The sequence below is a fragment of the Sporothrix brasiliensis genome (assembly GCF_000820605.1).
Source record: "Sporothrix brasiliensis 5110 chromosome Unknown Cont19, whole genome shotgun sequence".
In the NCBI taxonomy this organism is placed as follows: Eukaryota; Fungi; Ascomycota; class Sordariomycetes; order Ophiostomatales; family Ophiostomataceae; genus Sporothrix; species Sporothrix brasiliensis.
Window position 1 is genome coordinate 229,215 of NW_024467138.1, and position 27,675 is coordinate 256,889.

Sequence of the window (27,675 nt, forward strand, 5' to 3'; positions counted from 1 at the left end):
GCCTTGTATTTTTTACAGTGGAGAATTGTCATTTACAGGGCGTCACTGACGTCAGCCGTTTCTCGCTAAATAAAAGCAATAAAAATATCCAAACCATGCAGTAGTATACTTCTTTCTCACCAGCGCAAAACACATTTGATACATTGTTTCGTATGCCACGAAGCTTCCAGGGCTGATCGCTACCTCAAAAATGAGTGACACGGTTACTTCAATCGAGCTTCAGACGCGCACACACGATGCATCCTTCCAGGGACCGTTCCAGGGCCACGATGCACATCGCAGTCCCGACGAAACGGTTATTCCTGGATTGAAGCCCGTCGACAAAGGGCGCGATGCATGGATGGTATTGACTGCTGGTTTCGTCTTCGATGCCTTGTTCTGGGGTGCGTCTCCGGCCGCTGCAGAGTGATGGATTGAGCGTGTGCTAACCGTCTGCCAGGATTCCCAATGTGTTTTGGTGTCTTCCAGGACTATTATTCGTCGCGTCCAGAGTTCGAGGCCGACGCCGCCAACGTCACCATCATCGGCACGGTCGCACAAGCACTCTACTACCTGGGTGCGCCCTTCTCTGCGCTTTTGGCAAAGCGGTTTCCCAAGTACCGCCGCCAGCAGATCTGGCTGGGCTGGCTGATGTGCATCGTGGGCCTGCTCGCGGCGTCCTTTGCCACGTCGGTCACGGGGCTGATTGGCACACAAGGCGTTCTGTACGGCTTTGGCTTTGTCATCCTGTCGTACCCCATCATCAGCATGATCAACGAATGGTGGGTGTCGCGCAAAGGCATGGCCTTTGGCCTGATCTCGGCCTCGTCGGGTGCTACGGGTGCCGTCATGCCCTTTATCATCACGTCGCTGCTGGCCAAGTACGGATACCGAACCACGCTGCAGGCGTGCGCCGTGGCTATGACGATCATGACCGGGCCCTTGATACCGCTGCTGAAGAGCCGCTTGCCGGCATCGGACCAAGCGCAGCTGGCGCGGACCGAGTGGTCGTTTCTGCAGAAGCCGCTCTTTTGGGTGTACGGCATCGCCATCCTGACACAGGGTTTGGGCTTCTTCTTCCCCGTCAACTTCCTGCCCACGTATGCCTCGTCCATTGGCATCTCGACCACGGGCGGTGCCCTTCTGCTGTCTCTCCTGTCCATTGCGCAAGTGTTGGGCCAATTTGCCTTTGGCTACTTGTCCGACAAGAACCTCCCGGTGTCGGTGCTGGCTGGTGTGTGCTGCACCGTGGCAGGCGCGGCTTCCTTTGTGCTCTGGGGTCTGTCCACGTCGCTGGCCTGGCTGATCCCGTTTAGCATCATCTACGGGTTCTTTGCCTGTGGATTCGGCACTATGCGGGTTGCCATGGGTCGGGATGTCCGCGGCGACCCGCTGGCTACCTATGCTATTTACGTCTTCTTGCAGGGCGTCGGCAACATTTTGGTCGGTCCCATCAGTGCAGCTTTGACGAGAAAACCCGTCTCCATGGCTGACTACGGCTGCGCAAAATACGCGGGCATTATCCTGCTGACGGGAGCGACCTCCCTGCTTGCGACTGCATTTATTGCCGGCTGGCATCTGTACAGAATTGTTGAGGATCGGAAGACGAACTAGGGTTTATATGGAAAACTTTGTATGGAGGAAGTGCCTGTGATGCAATTAATTTGTCTCGACTCTGGATATAGGAGTACGAATTTTCAAATGCATTGAAACTTTCATGTCTCCAGGTTTTCATCACTTGACCCTTTCATCCATACTATCCTACTTTCATCGCCCTGGCTACAATACCCACTGCCGCCCTTCTGCCAGATTTTGGAACGCGCTTCAAATGATTCGCGCATCGCAACTTGTTCGGAAGCCGAATCCTGCAGCTCCAGCTCTGATTCTGGCGCAAGTTGGGCAAATAGCTCCAGGAGGTTGTATCGTTGGAGACGGTCCTTGTCCCAGAGCACATACGCCCTTTCTCGAAACCCAGCGTTGTTGCTGTGCATGAGAGTGTCGTGGACACATAGCTCTTTGTTGGCCATCCACCAAGCTTCAAAGGGACCTTTGTCGGCATCATTTTCAGGTTCGGATGGCAGAAACAGCGCAGCTCTCTCCTTTTCCGCATAATCTTGAAGTGGCGTGTCATCGTCGTCTCCGTCGTCGTCGTAGAGTTCGGTCAATGCTTCGTTGAGATTTGTATGGCCTAATCCGACTGCTGACCCTAAAAGCGTATGCTTAGCGTCGTAGGATGTTTCGTTTATGATTTGATGGACAAAGCCGAGGCCTTGTGAGAGCTGTATGGAAGTATGTTAGTATATTGGAAGAATAAATAATAAGACCAGGATGAGGGTGGAGGAGTTTACCCATCGTTGCCTTTGGAAGTTTATCAGACCAGGTGTAAGATAGTCAACACCAAGCTCTCCAAAGTCCACGTCATGACCGACGACTTCACGAGACGCTTTTGATGAACGACAAGATGTTAGCGGTGGCATGTCGTTTTATACTATTTTCGTAGAAACCAATACCGCGAGTAAGTAGGACGGAACCTGTTGAAAATTGCAGCTCAAGAAAGTCTTGCACGCAGCCAATCTGCTCGTTTTCCCACGGCGGAAGCTTGTGCAAAAACGATGCACCTCTGCTCTCCGAGTTTGAGGGGCGCCGGAAGAGGCGGAAATACAGTTCCATTCGATAAAATGCGCGACAGAAGCGAATATACTCGGCCGGCGACAACGATACATTCCCCGATATACGCGGTTCTCCAGCCCTGAGAGAAAGACGCGCCCATGCCGTGCTCGAAAACGCCGTCACCAAGTCATGAATGATGTCGTGTGTACGACTCATTTGTGACAACCGTGGACGCTCCATCGCCAGTGGCTGGCTTGTCACCGTGGCCGACCTCGTTTGCGACTCCAGGTATATCTCGTCATGCAGTTTATCGAGCAGTGCCTGGACCGGCTGAGGCATCCGTGTATCAATCCGCGATGCTTCCATCACGGCGACTGCATAAGGGAGCAACACCGGGGCGATTTGTTGCTGCAATATGTCAACCGCGATGTGCGGATTTTCCTGGAAGCTCGTGTGGAAAAGGCGGCATGTGAGGAGCGCAGATGACAGATCCTGCAGACTTCCTAAGTGCCGAAGCACCGTATTGATGATCTCACATGGAAGTTGAGTGATGCCGGGGAGTGCCATTGTTGACGCGGTTGTTGCTGTTGATGTCGTCGACATTGTCGTAAAAGCCAAACGGGGAGTATGATGGAAATGGTCTTGTATGTAGTAAGGTCGCTCGATACAACGCCGAGTGATTATACCTGTTCACGGTACATGATGCATGCCTTTGTCCCGCAGACATAATCTGCCCCGCCAATTGACATGGGCCCCGGGTGCAAACTGCAGGGAGCATGTTCAGACGTTCGTTTTGTGCACCAGACACAGCCAGCCGCACGCCCCATTTCACTGTTTTCTTTGACACCACCATGTTGATTGGCTCCCTGGCCAGTCTACAATTGCAACCGCGTTTTCTGCTCTGGCCCAGACCTTGCTCCAAGCCTCTTTCCAGACCCAGGCCTCATGTTATCGTCGGCATGATAATTTCGAGATTGAACGTTTAAAATATGCACATTGGGTTGTACCACGGTCAATAAGGCATCATCTTAATACTCTTGTATTTTATCGGGAGGTTGGAGCTGAGTAGGATATTAAACGTAAAGGACCTTTTAAGATAAGTGAGAGATACATATACACCTTTGTGAAGAACACACCTGGGACTGCCTTTCGCATTAAGCAGCACGGCTTTCCGGGCTGACTTCAATGACGACCTTTCCGATATGCTTTTGCGCTGCCAAATATTGGACCGCCGTGTTGGCGTCCTCAAACTGGAAAACCTCGTCGTCGACTTTGGGGTGGAATTGCCACTGCTCAATCATGCGAGCCATTTCCTCGTAGTGCGCCCTGGACCCCGCCAGCACGCCCCGGACGTTGGCCGCACGCGGCAAGACATCCATAACGGACGGGCCGGCCGTGCTGTCGCCCGTCAAGAACCCGGTCACGGCCACCGTCCCATCGTACCGAATGGCCTTGAGGCTCTCCCCGAGCGTCCCTGTCCCACCCACGTCGACGACCAAGTCCACGCCCTCGCCATCAGGCGTCAGGCGGCGCGCCGTCTCACCCCACAACGGGTCTTCGTTGTAGTTGATGACCGTCGTGACGCCGAGGTCCGTGAGCCAGTGCTTCTTGGCGTCGGAGCTGGTTGTGCCGACGACGACGGCACCGAGACGGACAGCAAATTCGGCTGCAAACAAGGAAACAGCGCCCGTGCCTTGCGTGAGCACCCAGCTGCCCGGTTTGACGACCGCCGCGTCCGGGGCGCCAAGGCCATACGGGGCGAGAATGTTCCACGCCGTGACGCCGGCGACGCCCAGGGTCGACGCTTCGACAAAGGACAAGAAGCGCGGGAAGCGCGCTACCCAAGACGCCGGAAGAACGGCATGCCGCCGCAGCAAGCCGGGCATGAATCCGTCACCGGGCGCCCCGAAGGTGGCAGTGGTCATATGGCCTGATTGAAACAATGGCGCGGGAAGGACAATCACCCCGTCGCCGGCGGCCACGGACGTGACCGAAGCACCCGTGGCGAGCACAACGGCAGACGCGTCGCAGCACGGAACGAGAGGAAACTTGGTGGGTAGAGGGTAGGCGCCCTAATGGAAGGTGAGTATTTCAAGTATCAAATGTGGAACAAGTAAAACCAAAACAGGCAAGAAACACGTGGAATGACAGCACTGCTCCTTTCGTACCATTGCAATCGCAACGTCTCGGAAGTTGAGCGAGACCGCTTTGATCTCCAAAAGGACGTCTTTGTTCCCGAGAGCCGGGAGAGGGACGCCCTTGTTGAGTCGGTAGGCGTTCTCAACACCAGTCGGAGCAGCCAGGACCCATTCGTCTGTTTTTGTGGGAAGAGCCATGGCGGTGTTCCGATGATAGAGTTGTGGAAGTCAACAATGTAGTGTAGGTCAATGTAAAATAAAGTGGCATACTGACTTTACGCAAATGTGCTGTTCGGCGATAATACTTCCGGCCAAGAGGGAGAGGAGGCAGATGTACTTATACAAGTTCCTTAACAAAGAATACATAGTCCGTGCAATAGAAGAATCGACAGGAAACAAAAAGAAGACCAAATGTGGCCATTCTCACTATTGACCACGTCAAACAATCTATTACTAAGTTATGTCGAGGGGAAGTGCTGCTAAAGCAGACGTCCAAGCTGAATAATGTAAGGTGCAGCAGGCTCCTGCTGCGTATTGTTTATGTCGTATGTCGCATGTCGTATACTTTAAGCCAGACCAAATTTAATCTATTACCGATCCGACCGGTTTGGTCACACAATTTGGTCGAACATTTTGGTCGAACAAGTTTGTAACAAATTCGGCCGACTCGCTCGTCGTACCAGATCCCGATTCAGTTTAGTGCCATAATGTACCGTCAAGCTCCATTACACGGCGACGTGGGAGAGATCGGCCCTTATTTATCAGCCGGCTATCTGTTCTCTAACCACCGCTGCAAATGCACAGCCGCGTGCTATCACAGTCCACGATCTGCGGGGACCTGTGCTTATTCGACCATGTCTGCCGACAATACAGTGGAGGCACGCGCAATGCAGGGCGACGATATTCGCAGGAAAGTTGCACACATCACAGCGGTCCTACGTCATCGACATGGCGACGCTGCGGCCGCCGCCACCGCCGCGGTCGATGAATTCGTGGCAGCATGCAACACTCTCCCGCCCGGGCCTGGACAGACAGCCACAGACCTCGTGTCCGCCTTGGGTCGCAGTACATGCCGCCGACTCGAGGAAGCTGCTCTCCGGAGCTTTGAACGGCAGCTGCGGCGCCGGACCCGGCCGGACGGGACAATGCCGCATATGCCCCGCGCGCTGGCGGAGCTGCAGTCGGCTGCCAAGGCCTGGTGTCTGTCGCCGCTGGTTCTGCTAGCAGAGTTCGCCGATGCGCCCAAGTCGGACCATTTTTGGCGCCTCCTAGCCCGATTGGCACGCTCCCGTAGCCAGGGCGCCTGGCCGGACGTCCGCGAGCGCCTGCAAGCCGCACGTCACCGCCGCCGATATGACCGTCTGGCTCGCCGTCAGGGCGTAAGCTACATCCAGCCGTGGGCCATTCCCGACATTATGGATGTGTTAAAGCAGCACGAGAAGGAGTCGGAGGAAGGGCAGGACGAAGAGGAGGAGCGCGAGGGGGAGCGCGAGGAGGAGCGCGAACAAGAACAAGAGCAGAGGCAAGTCCACCAGCACGCAAACGACAATAATATTGCGAGAACAAGACAGGGCAATGCAGCCACTGGACTCGCCTCCCATCGACCTACAGCGCTCAGTGACACGCTGGATAGCGCCAACACCACATTACCAAAACCGCATGGGCCGAATTCTGACGGTGTAAGCGGCGAGAATGGCGCCACGGAAGCCGGTGATGCCACGTTGTCAGACGCCATATACGTCAGCGGCAGTGAACAGACCAACGTGTGGCGTTTCGCCTATGGCTGGTGGCTGCCGACCGACGTCGTCCACCGGCTATGTAGCTCCCTCGTCCACATCCAGCCGAACGTATTCCAATTCGCTGCATCTGGAGCTGGAGTCGCGTCCTCTGCGGATGGGATGAAGGGCATATTGTCGCCATGTCGCGCCCAGCCCGATGGTGCCACGAGTACGATTATCGTGCCTGTCCGTATAAAGATATCGTATCACTGGATCCTCGCCACTTTATGCCCTTTCGAGAAAGTCGTCTCCGTATACGATCCGCAGCCTGGCAGCCCCCTGTCCCACACAGAGATAGCAGCCGCCTTGGACGACGTGCTGACGTACGAGCAGATGTCGTCGGGGGTCGAGACACTCGCCGTCGCTGACTGGGCGTTGGTCATGCGAAGCTGTCCAACGCAAGTGAACAGCATCGACACCGGTGTCGCAGTGATTGCATTGTCGCTGTATTGCCTCGTGGGCCGCGCCATGCCCACGAGTATGGACAGCTGGCTCTGGCGCCGCATGCTGGCCTTTTACCTGACCCGGCTCTCGCCGGACGACGCCGCGCAAACGACCAAAGATATTGCGCTGGCCACGTTGTTTGCCCAGACGCTTTCGGCCCGCAACATCCATACGCCGGCTGACACTACATCGACGAACCCTTCTGCCTTCGCCGCCGAGCCGCCGCCGCAGCAGAGTGACGGAGACAAAGGCCATATGGATGCGGGAAGGAACTTGATAGGCGGAATCCAACAACAGCCGCTCGTCGGGCGTAACATTCACGCACAGCGCAGCAGTGTCATTGAGGGACGAGCAGTCTGGGCGGCCGCGGCACAACTGGCCAGCCGAGCCAAGACAGACGCACGGAGAAAGCGAGACGACATTGCCAGCGAGCTGCAGCGTGTGGTCGATGCGTTGTTCCATCACAACACGCAGTCGGACACGAGGAGACATACTCGCCACAGAGATGCCAAGACAGCCGTAGAGGGCGACGATGATACTTTAACCACGTCGGTACGCCGTCTTGAGGCGGCCGTGAAGACAGCGGAGGCGGACATGGCAGGCATTGCTGCAGTCGTGAATGGAATTCGTGCTGTCTTGGATGACCTTGACACTCTTCTGCCCAGTACACGACGTCAATCTCGGACTGGATCTCTAGATTAGGACTCTGAAAACTCGTAATTACCAGCGGGCGCCCTCGAGTAGACGAGAGTGCCCATTTTTCTGTTAGCTACACTTCAAGAGCCCATATCCGCTTTTACATTGTTAATCACGTAGTCGCGTCCTTCGACCAACAAATGACTTTGTAACAATACACGTGATGTCGGTGGCCCCAGTGTTCTTTAATACCGTAAAGTACGGAGTACTCGCTTGGCGGTTCGGCAGCCAAATAATGAAACGAAGTAGACTTTTAATTGGCCTCGTGAGGCAATATTTGGGGGTAGTATTTGCGCTGCCTGGGAGACGACCGCCAGCGCCATTACGCCACTTGCCAGCCAATCACTATGCGGTTTTCGAACCCTGACTAATCCAGCACGTGATAAATTCGCTCTTTGTTTTGACCGTTCGCTGAAGTCCGCGCGATGCAAAGTCATCGAAAGCCTTACCCAGTGGGACTTTTGTGGTCCAAAGACCCATCATCTTCGCAACCATGGAAACAATCGAACAATTGCGGGAGGAGATCGAGAAGCAGCGCCGGCGAGCCGAGGAAGCAGAGGCCAAAGTTCTTGACGGACAACGTCAACGTGAAGCGACAGAAGCACGCGCGCTCGCCGAAAAGCATCGACGCGAAAACGCCGAGAAAGCCGTGGCGCGAACCGACTTCCACACCTTCCTGTCGCTCTGTCACAACAACCTGAAAACAAACCTGGTCATCCAAGAAGATCCGGCGTTGTCTTCGGCTGGCACGGTCACGAATGTCGACTCCAAATACTACCCCCTGCGCCTCAAGCCGTGGGCCGACTTTCCATCGTTGCACGACCAATGCCAGAGACGTTTAGAGTCTCTGTTCAAAGACAAAAATGTCTTTCCTGCCATTGCCGGCTTCGACACCATGAACGAGATTTTCTCATTCGACGAGCCCTTGGCCGACGAGAACGACGTCAGGCTGATCCAGTTTTTGAACGTTGAAACCTGCGCCAAGAGAGTTCTGTTTCAGTATCTCAAGGAGGTCAAGTCCGAGCCGTCTCAGACGCGTGACGACAACGATAATACCGATGCCGACCAAATAGCCGCTCTTCCCCTCCGCGTCTACTTTACAAACACGCCGTATGGGATCCTGTTAGATGGACCTGGCGACAGTGGTGAGAGCCAGCACAGCGATACACTGCCTGCCTACCAACCTGCCATGTTGGAGGCACAACAGAAGGATATCGAGGCTCGTGGCCGTTTAACGGACGACGGACCACCTCCGGCGAAGCGTATGTCGTCGCCCGTGCGGAAATTCCACCCGGACCAGTGGTTCATGCGTGTGAATGGCAACGGCAGCGTTGTTCCCGTGTTTGTCGTGGAATACAAGGCGGCGCATAAGTTGCGCGGCTCCACGCTCAAGCTGGCCCTGTCCTCCGACTCTGACACCGACACCAACGCAGGCACTCGCACGAGTGACACGCGCGACCCACAAGGTCTGTTCTCATCCGCAATTCGCCAACATCTGCGCAACAAGATCGATCTGGGCTCGAAAGACCGCCTAGATGCAGAAAAGGCCACGGCACGTGTAATTGCTCAGGCTTTTCACTACATGGTGGAGTTTGGACTGTGCTACTCGTACGTGGCCTCCGGCGAGTCGATGATCTTGTTGTACTTTGATGCGGCAGACGTCCGTACCTTGTACTACCACCTGGCCGTTCCCCTAGATGAGGTCAAGTCGGATGCCGTCGCAGATGTTCGGCGTTCAGCAGTGTCGATGGTGACCACCATGGCGCTGCTTGCACTAGACCAACCTGGACTCAGCCAGAGGTGGAAGAAATACGCGGTGAGTGTGTTGGAACGGTGGCCGGCTCCGTACGAGGAGATACGTCCTCAGGACAACAACAGTGGAGAGGAGCACACTGGAAAACTGAAGAACCGTCCACGACTCGCGCCTCGCCAAAGCCAGCAGACATGCAACGACGACGCGGCGCAGCAGCAAAACCAGCGAGGGGACGATGACGACGACGAGAACAGCGACCGAGAGTTTCGCCCGCCGCGATCGTTTCAAGCATCGACAACACCGGCGAAGAAGCAGTACGCGACACGATCAACGGGCAAAAGCACCACCAAAACAACCGAAACAACCAACACAAGCAATATGAACAACGCTACCAACACAAACAACACCATAAGCCCGAGGCGCCAATGCGAGGTGCTGCCCCACTGCAACCAGGGTTGTATGTTGGGTCTACGCAATGGGGGCGCCCTCGACCGTGCCTGCCCGAATGTGCAGCTGCATCCGTCGACCGAGGACGGACACCACACACTCACGCCCGTACAATTGTGTAATCGCCTGCGAGAGCAGCTGGCGCACGATATGGACGAGGACTGCGAGGCGCTGGACAAGTTTGGCAAGTTTGGAGCCATCGGCATGCTGTTTCGGCTTACGCTGCGAAGCCATGGCTACTGCGTGGCCGCCAAGGGGGTGCAGCGCGTGCACGCGCAGCGACTCCAGCAGGAGAAGGCCATATACGACCACCTCCAAGAGCAGCAGGGCACGCTGGTACCCGTCTGCCTCGGGATCATCGACCTGGTGGATGTGTACCGGACGTCGTATGGCGCGCACGTCTCCCACATGCTGGTGATGTCGTACGCCGGCGAACGACTCTTCTCGAAGGCGGCCGGGCCGATGCCGGACAACATCAACTCGCTTGTATACAATGTGTGGTTCCGACTGCGGCAGCTCGGTGTCGATCATGGGGACGAGCACGAGCCCAACCTGCTGTGGAACGCGCAGGAGCAGCAGCTCGTGTGCATCGACTTTGAGTGGGCCAAGATTGTTGACTGGGAACAGGAGAAGGAGCGGCGGCGGGAGCAGAGGCGGGAGTTGAAGCGAAAGCACGCGGAGGACGACGGCACTGGCATCAAGAAGCTCGTTGCGTGAAAGAGGCCATCGATGTGGATGTTGTGGACGGTAATGATTGATGAGTAACCAAGCATGACAACAAATCATGAGATATGAATACTGAAAACATCACTTTCGGACACGGCGAGTTCTGTTTACAATAGTGCACAAAAAACACAAGTGGTTAGACATCTATGTCATGTTTGTCCAGGCCGAGGCTTGGCGGTTTGATCATGCCAGGCAAGTGGAACAAGGCAAGCCAAGACGGCCAAGACGGCCCAGCCAGTGGCACGGTCCTTTCCAACAGCTTCAGCCCCAAAAGCTATTCTCCGCAGTGCACTATAAAACGTTGACTGCATATCCCGTTGCAGCCTGCGGTTTGAGTCAACACACTCCGAATACCGGAAACGAAAGTTGCAGTACGACATGTGGCGGATATACGGGTACATTTTTATCACAGTACACCTAGCACGGCAATCGACTTGTGACGTTTCCAATTATGATGCATTGATGCTGAATTAAATAATGACAACAAAAGAGAAGAAGAAGAAGCACCAGTCACCACGACACACAAACACCACCATCACTCTCATCGCCGTCCAGTCGCTGGGCAACTATCCGCGCTCCCGTTCTACCTAGTACACGTACACAAACTGGTCGTTCTGCTTGTCCGTCAGATCCAGCTTGGCCACCTCGTCGAGCTGCTGCTCCTGGCCCTTGCTGATGACGACCTTGCTCTGCATGGAGGCGTCGACGACGTCGGCCGACTTGCCGGCGGCGATGCGCTGCTTGCGCTTCTGGCGGTTGAGGAAGAGCAGGTTGGCGACCTGGAAGCAGCAGGCGGCGATGAGGGCAATGAAGATGCCGAGGACGGCGCGGATGCCGGGCTTGTAGTAGGGGGCCTGGTTGGCATTGAACAGCAGCGGGCCGGAGAGGGCGCCGGCGGAGACGCCGGCCTGGACGACGGACAGCATGGAGGACTTCTTGGTGGCGCCGGCGGTGTTGGCAATGGCCCACGACAGGATCAGGGGGTTGGCGGCGAAGAGGAAGGCGCAGAGGTAGTAGGCGACGAGCAGGGCGGGCTGGGACGAGTGGGTGCGGGGCACGGCGTAGAGCATGGCGGTGCCGGCGATGGCGGGGATGGTGAAGGCGACGATGACGGCGGACTTGATCTTGGCCTTCTGGGCGGCCCAGCAGGACAGCAGGATGATGACGAGCTGCATGAAGCCAAAGGGGATGTTGAGCAGCGAGGTCTGGAACTTGTCGAAGCCGAAGCCCTGGATGATGAGGGTGCCAAAGGCGCTGGTCATGCCCGAGGCCATGTTGGGCAAGATGATCATGGCGACCCAGAGCCACGACTTGGGCTCGAGGGCGACCTCGAGGACCTGGTGCCACTTGAAGGCGTGGTTGATCTCACCCGTCTGGTTGACGCGGAGGCGCTCGACGCCCTGGATGCGCTCTTCCTCCGACAGGAACCGGGCCTCGGAGATGTCGTTGTCGAGCTTCCAGTAGACGATGGGGGCCGAGACGATGGTCAGCAGGCCAGCAAAGAGGAAGATGCTGTGACCCGAGTGTTAGCAGATGGAAGTATACGAAGCAGTGTTGTGCAAAAGGAGACGCAAGACGCAAGACGCAAAGACATACATTTGCCATGGACGCAGCAGATCCGACTGGATGTGGCCGAGGCCGTAGGAAATGGCAGCGGCGGCCATGGTGGCGACGCCGTTCATGCCGTTCCAGATGGCAATGCGCACGGGCTGCTCGGACCGCCGATACCACAGGGACGTCATGTAGGTAAACAGCGGCAGGCAGCCGGCCTCGAAGAGGCCCAGGAAGAAGCGAGCGGCCAGCAGGCTCGGGAAGCTCTTGCAGCTGGCAATGCTAGCCTCGGCGATGCCCCAGCCCAGGGTCATGGCGGGCATCAGGATCCGCGGCGGCACCTTGACGATGAGCATGGCCGAGAAGGGCTGCCAGGCGAGCTGGGCGATGGCAGAGATGGAGCTGACGAGCGAGTACTGGTTGCCGGTGAGGCCGGTGTCGGCCTGCAGGCCAAAGAGGGCGCTGGTGGACAGCACGGCCTTGTCAAAGACCTGCAAAAAGTAGACCCAGGTCAGGAGGGCCAGGATGACCTTGTCGGTCTTGCGGCGGATGCGCTTGTTCTGCTCGTCGGTGAGGTTGACGAGCACGGCGGCGCCGGTGGCGTGGCTTGTGACGTCCTCGACGGGGGACAAGGTCTTGACGTCCTGGGCGGCATCGGCCGTCTCGATGTCAGAGGATCCCATGGTGGGTGGTGTGTTGGCTGTGATGAGATGGATGAGATGGATGAGATGGAGGAGACGCGATGGTATGTGATGGGAATGTAGAGGGGACACAGAGAGGGAAAGGGGAAGGAGAGATATAGTACACGGACGAGTAAAAAAGAAAAGAAAAAAAGAATCAAGTGTCAGTCAGACCAATACTCAAAGAAGGGACTGGCAGGATTGATCAACAGAAACACACATCAACCAGTGGATCCGCGGCATCTTATATACATCCAGAGGCCGATGTGATGGGAGGAATGACAATACTGGCGGGCAGCATGCACGCAGATACGGAGAACGGGCAGCAGCACACAAACACTTGCAGAATGTGGCAATTGACAGTCTGGGGTAACCAGGTGAGTGTGGGGATCGCTATCTGCGTGGCGGGTGCCAATCTGCCCTCCGTGTCCTGTGGTTGGTTACCGTCGGGCTTCTTTTGTCCTCTTTGGTCCTCGCGTGTCCTCTAATTGCGCTGCTGCCCACTCTTGCCCACTCTTGCACTTGTGCGCGTGTCTTGCCCCCCCAGTTGGCCCTGTTTCTCCAGTTTCCAGGGCGCCCTATCAGCCACTATCACCACATGGCTCCATATAGCCTGCCGACGTCTGATAGCGGTAAACGGGTCGATGCAGGGCGTGATACGTTATCCTGGGGAATCCTGGGCGATACGGAGGAGAGCGTGGAGAGAGAAAATCCGACGCGGTCGCAAAGGGCCAAAGGACGCAAAACAGTCGCCTTTGGCCGACTGTGTCCGACTGTGTCCGACTGCATCGGCGAAGAAAGTTGCAAGGCGTGAGAGCCGATTGGCCGGATAGCGCCGGGGCCCGATTCGCTGTCACCCCCTGTATCCGACAGCACGTGGAGTCCGCTAGCACCATCGCTACAGCCGCTAAAGGTCTCGCTAACATTATCGCTAACCCAATTGCCCTTAGCGCCGGCACCCTCACAATCAGCGTTCTGTGTTCGTCAAAGGTGCTGCATGTCACTGTAACCTCGATCCTCTCTGTTGACGAACTGTCCCAGCAGACCGGTCAACGTCTGACCGTCTTCCACCTCACACTTAATCGTGTGCTGCTACGCTACTACCGATGCGATCGCATCGCGTCGGTGGCCTCGCAGAGACGCGTCTCCGGAGCCCAATGGGCCGAATCGAAGCACGAGACCCTTTGTCGCTGCACGTCATCTCGTCCTATCTCCTCCGCATCGGCGTCGGTCTGGCTTGGAGACGGGGGCAAGTCTGTTCGAGACACTACTTAATACGATAGGCATCTTGTAAAGCTTTATCATTATCACTTTTGAATGTAGCAAACTCACCGTCGGCATCATTTATCGTCCTTGTGTTATCGTCCTTGTCATCACCACCACAATCACAGCCATGTCTCCAACAAGCCGATTTTCGTCGTACCCTCCGGGCATCCACGGCCCGTCCATCACCTTCTTCCAGGACACTGTCCAGCAGGAGGTTGACTGGGAGACGCAGGAGAAGCACTTTGAGTTTATGATTAAGCATCTGCACGGCAGTACGTCTCCGCATCCTGGCAAAACAAAACAGTACCATGGTCCTCGTTGATCGTCGTCCCACTGACCCTTGACCACCTACCTCTGCAGTTGTCCTGACCGGCTCCAGCGGCGAGAATGCGACGCTCTCGATTGAGGAGAAGAGCCAGATGGTCCGCAAGGCCCGGGAGGTCGCCACGCGCCTCGGCAAGCCCGACTTCCCCATCACGCTCGGCGTCATGGCCGGCTGCACCCGCGACATCCTGGCCCAGATCGAGGCCGGCCACCAGAACGGCGCCGACTTTGCCCTCGTCCTCGTCCCGGCCGTCTTCCACTGGTCCATGACCAGCGACGCCGTCCTCGACTTCTTCAAGGAGGTCGGCGACCGCTCGCCGCTGCCCATCATCATCTACAACTTCCCCAACCTGCTGCATGGCATCGACGTCGACCCCTTTATGCTCGAGGAGCTCGGCCGCCACCCCAACATCTACGCCGTGAAGCTGACCTGCGGCAGCGTCGGCAAGGCCACGCGCGTGGCCGCGCAGTTTGAGCCGTCCCAGTTCACGTCCGTCTCGGGCATGAGCGACTGGCTCGTCGCCGCCCTCGCCGCCGGCAGCAGCGGCTGCATCTCGGGCGTCGCCAACATCTTCCCCAGCGTCATGATGGAGATCTACCGCCTCTACACCACCGGCCACATGCAGGAGGCCGTGGCCCTGCAGAAGAAGCTCGTCATGCCCGAGCTCGGCATCGCCACCTCCGACGTCAGCGGCATGAAGTGGCTGACCGCCTGGGCCCGCGGCTACCCGGAGACCAGCGTCCACTGCCGCCGCCCCATCCCGCGCTTTGTCGACCAGGCCAAGAAGGACCGCGCCCAGGGCCTGCTGAAGCCGCTGCTGGCCGTCGAGGAGGAGTACATTAAGAAGGCGGCCCAGGCCAGCGCGTCAAAACAGACCAACGGCAACTAGGCAACTAGGATGGTAGAAGGACAGGAGCTGGGGAAATTATGTAAAAGTCGTCTACTTTCTCAAAGATCATGATTTTCATTTATTAAACTCAAAATATATCTGAGATGTCACATGTAGTTTTGTTGGCTTGGCTCCGGTTCCTTTTATTTAAACACGTTCTCTGTTACTATTATGTTGCCCTCTTTGTAAGCCAGACTACCAGTATTGAAGTTTTGTCCCGGCGTCGTAGCCATCCGGGGTTCGGGCACTGTGCGGCCGGTGCTGGGTCAGCATTGCCACAGTCGATCTTGACGGGCGGCGTCGCTTCTACGCAGACCACGAGTACGAGGAGGCAAAGAGTGCGCACAAAAAGTATCGGTAAGCACATTCGGCGTGTGTAGGCGGGCATGTTGGACGGCACCTGCCAGATGAAATGCAGCATGTTGTTAAAAGTAGCTAGAGATGGAGAACCAAGGACTGGGAGAATGAATCAAATGGTATCAAAACAAAAACATAGCACGACACAAGACATTCCACACCACGTTCACTCAGTTCCACGATTCCCTCAGCTTTTTTTCATAGTCGGGATCCAGCGAGCGCACAATGTTGCCGGGAATCGGGTCCTCGACGAGCGGAATCGATTCGGGAGGAATGTACTCCGTTTCGTCATCGTATCCGTCCAATTCGCGGTCGATCGCGCGGGGGACATGATATTTGTCCGCGTCGTCGGCCGTGCTGCCCCATCGGTGCTTCAACCAACCGTTGTACGCCGGCCAGCGCCGGCGGTAGACGAGTGGGATCCATGCTCCGAAGGAGTTGAGAGTGCAGCTCCAGAAACGGTACATGGGGCTTCGCGGCTTGGTCTGTCGTGGCCGTACGTAATCCGGCAGCAGCCAATACGAGTTAACAATGTGCGACCGGCCAAAGTCGATGATGACCACGCACTGCCCGCCCTCGTCGTCGTCGCGCAGAGCCGCATCCAAAACCAACACATTGCGCGGCTCGAAGTCGTTGTGGGCCAGCCCCAAAAACTCGAGCTCGCATCGGCTCTCCATGGCCTCGGCCATCAGCTCGAGGCGGCGCGGGACAGGGATCGTGTCGACCACGCCACGTTTCAAGAGGGCAAACATGCTGGTGCCTGCAATGTACTCGATGATAATGAGGCGGACAGGCCGCGTCGCCGGGCGGTCCGCACCCCCAGACGCGTCCTTTGGCACGGGCAGATCGAGTGTGTACGAGCCGTAGTACGTCGGCGTGTACCGGCCATTCGCGCCCTCGCCGTGCAGATGCTCGTACGCAGCCACCTCGACGCTGTAGTCGTGGTCGGCGGCAAATGACACGTCGCCAAACCAGGAATCGTATTTGTCGTAGTAAGCGGCATCGTAGATCTTGGCCACGTAATTGTCCTCGTTGTCGCCCTGGCCGTCGACGCGACACCGCAGAATCTGGGCCCCGTGGCCCACGCGCGCGACAATCTCTTCGGTGATGTGCAGTGTGTAGACCGTGTCGTAGTCATGTTCGTTGTCGTCGTTCCCGTCCTCTTCATCACTGTCCTCGCAGGGAGGCCTCTCTTGGGGTGGGTGGCGGAGACACCGCTCGAGGTTCGAGAGCTTGTACAGTGTTGGGTCCCTATCAAAATCGGTGTCCTGTCGCAGGCCGGGGGAAATTCTGTACCTCATTCCAAACGGCGGTGGCGCGCGATGCTGTCGAATGGAAAAGGAGCGGCCGACTTGATAGGGGAAATCGTCGGGTCGCGGGGGGTCTTTCTTCGACTGATATTCGTACATTTCGTCGCTTGCAGATGTAAAGGAGGTGGGATTGCAGTCTGGGTATTCTGCGGGGTCTAAATTCAAACAGAAGCAATTGCACATGACAGCTCATGTGGGTTCCATCAGAAAGGTCGCCGTAGCCTCGCCTCATTGGCTGAAAGGAGAACTAATCATGGGTCGCCTAGAACCGCTAGGTCTCTGGAGCAAAAAAATAAAAATGCAACAAAACTAAAACACGACATACGTTATGACCATTAAGATCATAAAATGAAGACTGTTCAAATAGAACGTGTATGTACCAGCCTACACGACAATTCAAAATGGGATTGGCGACCATGAAATCTGGGATGGGGTAAAGGAAGCCTTTAGGCAAATAATTGGAGAGGGGCCTTCAGGGCGCCTCTGACTCAGGGGGGAGAGCCGGAACGACAGAGACTGCGCGTCTAAAATCACTTCACCTAATCTTGCCTACAAAGGACATGAAGCAAGGCCATATTTTGCGAGGCCGCTTCTTGGAGTGACAATACAAAACAAGGCCTAGTTTGTTTTTTTGCACACCTCATTCACGCCGGGGCACAGTGACATTTCTCGCCTAGCCGCCGGCCTACAGGCCATGGCCCTATTTGCAATAAAAGTTGCCTCCTCAGAAATAGAGTCGAATCAGAAAGACGAAGGTAGTCGCGTTTCGCTGAACAATGCATTGTGACAGACCAGTGTCGTGTTTGCTGCGTCGGGTATTGAGAGGCCAAGAGGAAGGCCTCCCCCTACCAATCACCAGGCCAAAACAAAGCGGCGAGGGCATTCACGACCATCCAAAATAAGACCGCGTGTAATTGTTTCATGAATGGAAATGTTGTAACGGCACAGATCAAGGTGAGGTGCTGGACAAAATGGGCCTCGTCAAACACTAACTCTGTGTATAATTCAGATGTGCTGCTACAGCATGTCGAGGGCAATTTGGTATAAAGAAAGACAGAGCCACCACCCGCAAATCAAAGACCTGTTTTTGTTTTTGTTTACGTTTACCAGTAGATACAACTCTTGCCACCACTGCTGATACGAGGCCTTCATATTTCCCCATGCCAGTTGCACGTTCACAAGACCGTTCGGGCGTTGAAGGCTGAGCTGTTCTGAAGGATCTCTCTTGCCTACCAATTCTTTCTTCCATTTGTTTCATCGTGTCTTCGATCATAACCCCACATACTTGCTCTCTCGCTGTCAACATGGGACTACTTCTGGACAGCTTTGACGAAGCGCTCGAGCTTGGACGCTATCTCGTTACGCCCCCAACTCGTCCCCTAGCAGTTGCCTCAGGTGAATCTACAAGGCGGGCAGAAGAACCCAAGGTTCGCATCAATGTGCCTTTTTCGGTATGGAATTCATTTGCCAATGCGGCACTCCAGGCAATGGAAGCCGGCAGGCACTTTGCCAACGAAAGTTCACCAAAGTGGAACGATGCCAGGTACATTGACGTGGAGGGCGATGTTGCCGAGGCCTCGAGCATGTATCTCCTCCACGCTATCGACAGTGTTCTATCAGCGTATCTGCCTGCTGGGTCGTTTCGATTCATGTCACAGCACACTCTCCACGGGGACAACTTCTCGGTTCGGGCTGATCGCATTTGGGGTCTGGGCATCCCCGACACCCTGGACCTGGGCGCCTACTTTGCCATTCTCGATTTCAAACGGCCCACTCTTATTGACCCAAATGACTTTGGCAGAGCCTTGACTTGGTATGAGTTTAACAGGCGGAACTCGACCGGCTATCTTGCACCTAGCTTTGAGAACAACTCACAGGTTCTCCTAAAACAAGCCGTTAGCTACAGTAACTTGTATCAAACCAAGTTCGTCGCCTTTTTCGACTGGCACACGCTGGTGCTCGTCGTCCTCGCGGATGCCCAACGTATCCTCGGCGGCCAGTATTGCTTCGTTACAATCGTGACGGACAGAAAGAAGATGATGCGAGCGCTGTTAGGTTTTCTTGTACGGGCATACAATGCGCGGATCAACCCTGTCGAGGACTACACCGACCTTGCGGGCAGTGGGAATTTGGAGCAGACAGCTCTATCCAAGGGGAAGCGCGGAACTGGTGGCCTCGGCAGCGGTAGCGGCGAAAGCAGTCGCCATCGTCGCCGATAAGGTGCTCCCTATTGCGTTAAGTTTTCTTTTCTGTTCTTGCATTCGCATTCTATCATCGCTCGCGTGGGGTTTCGCTCTCATTTGTTTTGATTTCTTATGGTTTTTCCTTCCAATGATTTCCTGTCTCTAGGTCTCGTCTGCAGTTTCAGTCTGTACTTTTGCTTTTCTATACGAGTTTTTCACAATGTCGAAAAAAGTATCATCTTGTCTGCTGCTCGTTGCTTGCATCAGTGGGAACATGAATGTGTATTTTGGGCGTGTTGGTGGGAACTGGCTCAGGCCCAGTTACTACACATGACATACCACGAAGGAATGTCAAGCACGTTGAGCCCTGGCCTTGAGGGCGCTATTGGACGCTCCAGTTCGAAGATCTGATTGGCACAGCTAACATCTCCTAAGCGACCTGGAAAACCCCTGTAAGGCTGGCCTGCCTCCCTGGAGTAGATTCTGTTGAACGTTTGTTTAAACTGCTTGTTACTGTCAGTATCCACTAAAGCGGTCACTGCTGCGCTTAGCCACGATAAGGACGGGCCAAAATGTAAAAGTGAAACGCTTTGTGATACGTCCGGATAACCGAGAAGACGACACGGGAAAGTATCCCAGCGCGATACTAAGCCGTACAATATACTATCTCTATACTCTTTTCAGCAAAGCCCATCTCACGATAATACCACGTTGTCCAAGGTGCTTGCCGGCGAGGTGAAAAATATGAGTTCCTTGACAGGCCTACATAGGTCCGGGGCTATTCAGGCGATTTGGCCCCTTTACCACATCCAGTTAGCGCTAAGGCCCCGGCCGCTCCCGCCAAGATAAGATCCCTGTGTGGATGATTAAACCTCAAGACAAAAAGGGCTGGAGCATTTTGCCTGCCTCCCGAAGAATCCAGCACTACACCGACCAGGGCAGCCTCGTCGCTGGAGTGCTGTGATATGGGGCTTTGACCACGGCAACCGCAACACGAGCAATCCCGACCAACTTCCGTTTTTTTTAGCCGCGGCGGCTTTCCCGGTCGCCATGGCTTCGCCCACGAACAGCTTTTCTGGGACTTGCACTCGGCGCCCGGTCTTGTCGATATTGGTTCGAAAATAAAATCCAGGACGTGGACGAGCTGGCCGTGTGCTTTTTCGGCCTCAACCTTTCTATCCCCGACCCTACTTGTGAACTCATTGGAGCCGCCTGTGCTCCCTGGGCTTACATCGACCAGTGCGTCCAAGGAGGGCTCAATCTGCTGCCAAACGGTGGCCCTCTGGATGGTGGGCTGGCCGTCGTCGAGGGATCGCATGCCGTCTATGCCCTCTTTGTCGGCTGTGGCAGCACATTGACTACAAGAAAGGTCCAGAGGGCGGACCAAGTGTGGGCAACAGAACCTAGACGCCGACATGTCCCAGTGGCTCGAGAACCGGGGCCGCCATCAGCCCAAGCTCGCGGCCGATACCGTACGGCTGACGGTTGGAGTAGGAGCCTTGGCCACCAATGTGCTCGGTGCCTTTGCGACGTATTCGGTGCTGAAAGGACTGAGTGTCTGTAGTACAGGATACAGTATTGATGGTAGGACGAAAGGCGTTACTGAGGACGTCGCTCATCTACATCCTGTCGCCAAGCTCCTTTCCGGAGTGAACCATACGGAACGTGGGAGGCGTCTGTGCTCCAGTGATACAACTGGAAGTGATGTGTTCCCATACTCGCCCTGCCTGCAATTTACATGAGCCTGGATTTGCGCCAGTCCAGCGGTACGGATAGCAGTGTTTGTCCCAACAATGCGTAATCAGCGCTGTGCTCTTGGGTAACCGAAAGATAAGGTCATGGAGCACATCGAATGCAGGGTAGCCGTCGGATAGATATTTGATCTCGGGCCGTCCGCACGTGGTTCTCAATCTTGGCGACCGGCGGGCCGTTCGGATCGATCGGTACAGCGGTAGAAGAGGGAAAAGGTAGAGGTGGCAGGTGAAAAAAACCAAGGCAAAGAAAATAAGAACAAGGCCACGGGGACGGACGAAAGCCAAGACGGTTGTATGTATCTATGCCGGGCTTGGCCCGTGGGCTGTCGAGGACCGGTGACCGCCGACGTGGAGGTGAAGGTGGAGTGCGGCAATGTTATCTGATCCCGTCCACGCGAGGTCACCCAACCCCTGCAGCATTTTACCACGGGCGTATGATGTGAGCGCAATGCCGTGGTAGACACTCCGATGCGGCCACTGTTCCGTTGTTGTTTTCTGTATTCTAGACGTCGTCGTGGGCCCCCGTCGGAGCGACTTACAGAGGACGGAGTACACATCTTCCAGGTCTTGGAACGGGCTGGGTGGGCGCCAGACCGGCGGCCACCAAGCAAACCGCCCGGCCGATCACCACGTCTTCGCAGGTCAGAGGAGCAAGGAAAGTTATGCCATCAGAGGACACTGAAGGATCGTGAGTGATAACATTGTGCTCGTCATATTCAGTCAAACGTTACAAGTTGACATTGGGAAGGACCGAAAATGTAACAAATTCTCTTCAGAACACCAGATATGGCGGCATTAGTCGACCATCCAGCTGATTCACAAACTAATCCAAGGCAGCACGAAACCGCTGACGGCAGCGATGAAATCTTCCCGACTGCAAAGCTTGGAGAGGCCATGGTATCGATTATGAGACTGTCTGCTATCTACTGACGTTGTCGACGATAAAGTCTACGAAACTGACTGACAAAAAAGGGCGCAAGAAGCCTCGCAGCAAAACTGGATACGATTGAAGATCCTCGTATCGATTCGCCGTGTTTGGGTCAACTTGGTCTCGGTCAAAGCTGTCCGTTTTCTGGGTGGACATGCTCACCGCTCCATCCATCACAACACGACGACCTCACGTCTAGCATCGGATGCAAAGGTCTTTTGTAGAAGGAATTCAGAGTCGCCGCGGTGTCTTTCATTCACTTTTCTTGTTGATCGATCTCGCAAAAGTCCCTTCGACCCCTCCCTGCCAAGAGCACGAGAACAGGAACAAAGAGGCATCGTTCTCATGGTTTTGCGGTTCTTTGTCAGTGTCTGCTGCAACTGGCTCGGCATGCCCGGTTGGCTCCGACGGTAGACATTAGCATTCGTCGTTGGACCCACGACGGCCATGACGATCGTCATCGCAAAGCCCAGGCCAGGTGCTTTTGTTCTCAAGTTTGCTTGATTGTGCTTCTCTCGTGCAGCTGCATAAATACGAGGACCATATCTTTTTTGCTAGTACTTTGCTAGTACTTTGCTAGTCCCCTCTTTGTTCTTCGCCCTCGACCGAGTTAGGGTTCCTTTGTATATTTGTTTTGTTCTTGCTTTTTTTTCCTCCTTTCTCTTCACCATTCAGCTAAACCGCACCGGCATGACGATGCACACGAAACACGGCCAACTCGGCAAACCATCTTCCATCTTGACAGCCTTGTCCGTCATGCGTGACGGCAGTCGTCTCATCCGGAAAAAAAAAGTCGGATATCGGCCGACTTCCTTGAATCCATATTGCCGTCCCTGCATTTTCTATGGTTTCCGCATTGGTTCTTACTGCATCGTATTTTAATTACATCGTACAGGGAGGCATGTTGGCGGTTACAAAATGAACAAAGCTTGCGTCTTACACGGTAGATCCTCAACCAATATTATCGACCCATATCAAAACCTCCAATATTAAATAAAATCCGAACCAAAAACAACATTCAGTTCAGTGGCACTCTCCATATTCATCCTCGTACTCGTTTCCTGCCCAGATCTGCTGAAAGATCGGCACCACTAAACGCCACGCCGTCTAGGCCCTAGGTCGGTAACAGGCGCGAGTGTGGCGACGAGCGGTGCGCTGTACGAGGCCAAGTAGTGTACGTTTCAACAAAAAAAATAGAGAATAGGCTAGAGGGAACACGTTAAAGAGGAAATAGAGGAAACCGGCGAAAAGAAGGGTCGTCCACCACAACGGCATCCTGCCTTAGCCAGGTACAATGGGAAAAAGATGGTGCACACTCGATGTGCGGGTGGCTTTCAGTGGCTTTCAGTGGCTTTCAGTGGCTGAGTGGCTGCTGTGGCTGCTGTGGCTGCAGCAGTGCAGTGGCTACAGTGCGCACTCTATGGATATGCCAACGCCACGTTCGATGACATGAGAGGCTTGACCAGATTTCGGCGGTACCGGTGCTGACGGCTTTCACGAGCACAGAAGAGACGTCTGTATGAATGTATTACAACGTAGTATTTCAATATTTGGCGCCGGCGCAGCTGTGTCCGACTGACCTCATTGCGCTTTGTCCATTTGCGCTTTGCCTTTTTGATCCAGTCCGTCGTAGTGCCGCAACCCCGCAGTATTGGACAGACCCTTGCCACACTTTTCTTCTCTTTGGGATGCAACGACACCGTTTGACATGTGCAAATCCTACAAAACGCCGTCGAGCCTGCAGCGCTGTCAGACGAGGGATCAAGACGAGAGCAATGGGACATGCAAAACCATGTCGCACTCGAATGGTACAGAGAAGCGAGAAGCGGCAACAAGGCCAACAGGGCAGCGAGACAAGAAGGCGGTAGGAAAAGTACAAAAGAAACAAAAAGACGAGAAGAATACCAGAAAAACCGCCGAAAAAGACAGGACACCCAGGCCTGTGTCCAAAGCACTTATGCGCCGGTTCCACTGCACTCCACACAGCACTCCACCGCCGACAGGTCACGCTCTCTTCCGTATTGCCTATCGTAAGATGCGTGGATGCCTCGTACGGGACCGGCTCTCAAAGAAACGTCGACTCTGCTCTACCGTCTCCCCTCTACGCTCCACCCACTTGCCCACCGTTGTGGCGGGCAGTCCCACGAGACCTTCCATGCTCGACCCCGCGAACCGCTAGGCTGCAACAAGCATCTGCAGATGGTGCTGTGCTGCCTGCAATGCTCTGGTTGGGTGAAGCCGCCGAGCTTCGGTTTGTTTTTCCTCTTGTTCCTTTGGTCATTGTTTCTCTTCCATCGTCCATCCGCCGTCTCCGCCACGTTTTTCCTTCTTCCTTTTCATCTCTTCCTCCTTTTTTCTTCCTTCTGTCGCCTTCCCTTTCGAGTCCGTCGTACTCGTATTCTCGTATCTCCACCGGCAAGTCGGCATGACATTTGTGGCTGGGCATCGATCTGACAGTAGGCGACTCGGACGGTATATCAACTAGATACATCGTGATCGTGTCCCATGCTCACTGCGCCATGCTCATTACTCAACTACCCATGTGCAATGGTCAGTTCAATGTTCACTCTCAAGAGTACCATCGCACTGCGATCGGCCGCATCCACTGGCGCTTTGTCAGGATCCCTTGTTCTTGCAACGCAGTACTCGGCAGTGGGCAGTCCCGAGCGTCCAGGTTTGGTTCCCAGAAGGCCATGCTGATCGTTCCGAAGTAGGCATGGGCTAGCCAGCGTCTTTTCACGATACTGTGGCAAAGCCTTGCGAAAAGAAGAAAAAAAAGAAAAAAAGAAAAATGGGCAGAGACTGACGCTGATGTTTCGCCAGCCAACTGCGACAACCCGGAGAGCCAGCGAGTCTAGCGAGTGCGAGTTCTGGGCGCATTCTCCACCCACACCGTGTGTTTGCGGGGCTGACAACATGACGCAGCGGCAAACACGGCGTATTAGTGGATGGTATGCGACCATCCAGACAAGACGCCAAAAAAAAAAAAAAAAAAAAAAAAAAAAAAAAAAAGAAAAACTCGACCAAAACATTGACTGATGTCATCCCACAGATGCCAACATGGCCGAATGCGGTGAAATGCGATCAAATGCGGCCAAAAGAGCGGCCAGCCAACAACCAACAAACACCAAAGTGTCTAGCGTGACAAATGGCTCGACGACGAATCAATAGACCAACAGGGCCATGTCACGACATTATGCGATCTGAATTCACATAATGCATTCTCGGTCCCTCCTCCTTCTGGTAGTGTGCCCGCGTGCAGCGCCAGCCACCGTCCACTGACACCCAGACACGCAAGGTGTTTTGCCCTTGCTGCACGTCTGCAGTCAGGTCTGCAGTCTGCAGTCTACCATTCTGCACTTCTGCAAGCCTGTCAAGGAAATGCACGTCTGCTGTTGGTGCCGAGGCCAACTCCAAAAAATCCCTTCCAATCCAATCCTGTCGGTCGCCCGAAGTCAACAAGCCCGACAAAGCGGGGGACTGCAGTTGGGGTCTCGTCTGGTGGTCGTCTTGTCTGTTTCTTGTCTGCTTTCTTCTTTCGGACACTTGCGAGTAAGACTACCACGTATTAGTCCGCTCTCTTTTCCGCCACCCTCACGACCAACACCCCCTCCGGACGGAGCGTCCTCCACAGCACCCCGTCATGGACCATTATGGTCCTCTGGTCATTATGGTCATTATGGTCTTTATGGTCTTATGGTCTCCTCCGGCTCTTCTTGTTGACCCGTTCCCACGCCCCGTCCCCACAACCCATTGCGCTGCTCTGTTGGTCTTGGCCATGGTCTCGGGCCATGCAAGCTACCCGTTCTCGTTTTTGTCCGTTTGGCCCGTTTGTCCTTTTCCCTTTTCCCTTTTCGTCTATTTCCGTCCTCTCTCGCTTTGTGCTCTTTGATGTAGTCTCATGTAGTCTCGTGTAGTCTCGTGTAGTCTCATGCATTCGTAGCTAGTCTGCAGAAAGAACCTGTACCAACGAGGACCTGCAAAGCCGCAGCTCTCCGACCAGCTCAGGTCCGTGTTGGTCTGTCAGCTCATGGTGTGCTCTTCGCAGCTTATAAAGAGGCCATTGTCCGGCTCGCCCCTCCCGATGCCATGCACCCAAGGAAATATGTGATTTGCTCTTGCTTTTCGATGGTATTTCATTATTTCCCCCTTTCTTTGTTTTTGCTGGTCCCTTTCCTTACGGATATACTGTGATTTAAAGCTAGTGCTCAGGCCGCATTATACATCTGCAGCATCTATAGCCATCAGCCACCTATCACCATCTATAGTCTCGTTGTCTGTTGTCTTCTACTCCGCCACTTCTCCTCCCCCAACGTCATGCATTCGTTTGCTGTCCTCGCCCTGGCGGCGGCGAGCCTGCCTTCCGTCCTGGCTGCGCCGTCTCCCGTGGTCGAGCCACCGGTCCCAGCTGCACCGGCCGCACCCGTCTACGACTTCCAGAGTCGCCGTCTGCTGGGCATCCCCCCGAGCAGCGCGGCCAGCTACAACGTGACCGACCAGCCCATTGCGCCCACAGAGGACCCCTGGTACACCGCGCCCTACGAGTTTGGAAACGAGGCCCCCGGCACCATTCTGCGCGTGCGCCCGGCCCCGGGCAACTTGAGCGCCATCACAGGCAACTGCTCGTCGGCCTGGAACATTCTGTACCGCACCACCGACTCGCGCTACTTGCCGACCTGGGCCGTGACCACGCTCTTTGTCCCCTTTGCCAACACCACGACAGGGCGCAACGGCTCCCTCCTGTCGTACCAGATCCCCTACGACTCGGTGTCGCTCGACGCCAGCCCCAGCTACGCCCTGTACGCCGGCGTCGACGTGGACATTAGCGAGTCGCTGGGCAAGGGCTGGTTTGTCAGCGTGCCCGACTACGAGGGCCCGCTGGCATCGTTCACGGCGGGCGTGCTGTCGGGCCACGCGACAATCGACTCGATCCGCGCCGTTCTTCGCGGCGCCGCGCGCTTCGACCTGCCGGGCAACACAAGCTATGCCATGTGGGGCTACTCCGGCGGCGCGCTGGCGAGCGAGTGGGCGGCCGAGCTGGCGGTGCAGTACGCGCCCGAGCTCCACTTCAGCGGCGCCGCGCTGGGCGGCCTGACGCCCAACGTGACGAGCGTGCTCTACTCAGTCTACAACAGCGTCGAGGCCGGCCTCGTGCCGCCGGCCATCCTGGGCATTTCCAACCAGTTCCCCGACGTCTACCAGTACATCCTGTCGCGGCTCAAGACGGAGGGGCCCTACAACAAGACGGGCTTCCTGGCGACGAAGACGTACTCGCTGTCGCAGAACATTGCCACCTACGCCCTCCAGAACATCTCCGAGTACTTTGAGGGCGGCCTGCAGGACATCTTCAGTCCCCAGGCCCAGCAGGTCATCCACTCCGACGGCCTCATGGGCTACCACGGCGTCCCGCAGATGCCCCTCTACGTCTACAAGGCCATCAAGGACGAGGTCTCGCCCATCAACGACACGGACGCCCTGGTGGAGCGCTTCTGCGGCGTCGGCGTCAACATCAACTACGACCGCAACACCAACGGCGGCCACTCCGCCGAGGGCACCAACGGCCGCGACGGCGCCATCACCTGGCTCAACAGCATCTTTGACGGCAGCTTCGCCACGTCGGCGAATGCGACGGGCTGCTTTGTTCAGAACGTCTTTGTGAACGTGTCGTCGTCGCAGTTTTAGGCGCTGACGGGTGACGCAAGAACGTCATGTATATAATTACGAGCACATGAGAAATGTACATAAAGGGCGAATGCTCGATTTGGATCTGGCTTTGTGATTTTAATTCTGGGGTTGGATTGGGTTGGTCTGCTCGGTTATTTGCTTTGCTTATCGTCTCGCTGTTGCTACTCGTTAATTTT

General features: G+C 55.5%; 9 protein-coding genes across 9 annotated transcripts; 6 read left to right on the forward strand and 3 right to left on the reverse strand.

Moving 5' to 3' along the window:
- Nucleotides 1–190: 190 nt before the first annotated feature.
- SPBR_00617 (uncharacterized protein) lies at nt 191–1,593 on the forward strand (the record flags this gene model as incomplete). Its single annotated transcript, XM_040758936.1, has 2 exons — nt 191–383; nt 491–1,593. 2 exons carry the CDS (start codon nt 191–193, stop codon nt 1,591–1,593), a joined length of 1,296 nt encoding a protein of 431 aa, XP_040617849.1.
- A 2,150-nt stretch (nt 1,594–3,743) lies between these two features.
- On the reverse strand, nt 3,744–4,925 carry SPBR_00733 (zinc-containing alcohol dehydrogenase; the record flags this gene model as incomplete). Its single annotated transcript, XM_040759052.1, has 2 exons — nt 3,744–4,661; nt 4,758–4,925. 2 exons carry the CDS (start codon nt 4,923–4,925, stop codon nt 3,744–3,746), a joined length of 1,086 nt encoding a protein of 361 aa, XP_040617850.1.
- A 656-nt stretch (nt 4,926–5,581) lies between these two features.
- On the forward strand, nt 5,582–7,651 carry SPBR_00331 (uncharacterized protein; the record flags this gene model as incomplete). Its single annotated transcript, XM_040758650.1, has 1 exon — nt 5,582–7,651. One exon carries the CDS (start codon nt 5,582–5,584, stop codon nt 7,649–7,651), a length of 2,070 nt encoding a protein of 689 aa, XP_040617851.1.
- Nucleotides 7,652–8,138: 487 nt separating this feature from the next.
- On the forward strand, nt 8,139–10,562 carry SPBR_00240 (uncharacterized protein; the record flags this gene model as incomplete). The annotated part of the gene is made up of 1 exon (XM_040758559.1): nt 8,139–10,562. The coding sequence occupies one exon, from the start codon at nt 8,139–8,141 to the stop codon at nt 10,560–10,562; it is 2,424 nt and encodes an 807-aa protein (XP_040617852.1).
- Nucleotides 10,563–11,158: 596 nt separating this feature from the next.
- On the reverse strand, nt 11,159–12,805 carry SPBR_00488 (uncharacterized protein; the record flags this gene model as incomplete). Its single annotated transcript, XM_040758807.1, has 2 exons — nt 11,159–12,083; nt 12,168–12,805. The coding sequence occupies 2 exons, from the start codon at nt 12,803–12,805 to the stop codon at nt 11,159–11,161; spliced, it is 1,563 nt and encodes a 520-aa protein (XP_040617853.1).
- Nucleotides 12,806–14,195: 1,390 nt separating this feature from the next.
- Nucleotides 14,196–15,282, forward strand: SPBR_00784 (uncharacterized protein; the record flags this gene model as incomplete). The annotated part of the gene is made up of 2 exons (XM_040759103.1): nt 14,196–14,340; nt 14,429–15,282. The coding sequence occupies 2 exons, from the start codon at nt 14,196–14,198 to the stop codon at nt 15,280–15,282; spliced, it is 999 nt and encodes a 332-aa protein (XP_040617854.1).
- A 527-nt stretch (nt 15,283–15,809) lies between these two features.
- On the reverse strand, nt 15,810–17,048 carry SPBR_00700 (uncharacterized protein; the record flags this gene model as incomplete). Its single annotated transcript, XM_040759019.1, has 1 exon — nt 15,810–17,048. The coding sequence occupies one exon, from the start codon at nt 17,046–17,048 to the stop codon at nt 15,810–15,812; it is 1,239 nt and encodes a 412-aa protein (XP_040617855.1).
- Nucleotides 17,049–18,253: 1,205 nt separating this feature from the next.
- SPBR_00904 (uncharacterized protein) lies at nt 18,254–19,168 on the forward strand (the record flags this gene model as incomplete). The annotated part of the gene is made up of 1 exon (XM_040759223.1): nt 18,254–19,168. One exon carries the CDS (start codon nt 18,254–18,256, stop codon nt 19,166–19,168), a length of 915 nt encoding a protein of 304 aa, XP_040617856.1.
- A 6,963-nt stretch (nt 19,169–26,131) lies between these two features.
- SPBR_00635 (lipase 1 precursor) lies at nt 26,132–27,496 on the forward strand (the record flags this gene model as incomplete). Its single annotated transcript, XM_040758954.1, has 1 exon — nt 26,132–27,496. The coding sequence occupies one exon, from the start codon at nt 26,132–26,134 to the stop codon at nt 27,494–27,496; it is 1,365 nt and encodes a 454-aa protein (XP_040617857.1).
- Between the last annotated feature and the right edge of the window lie 179 nt (nt 27,497–27,675).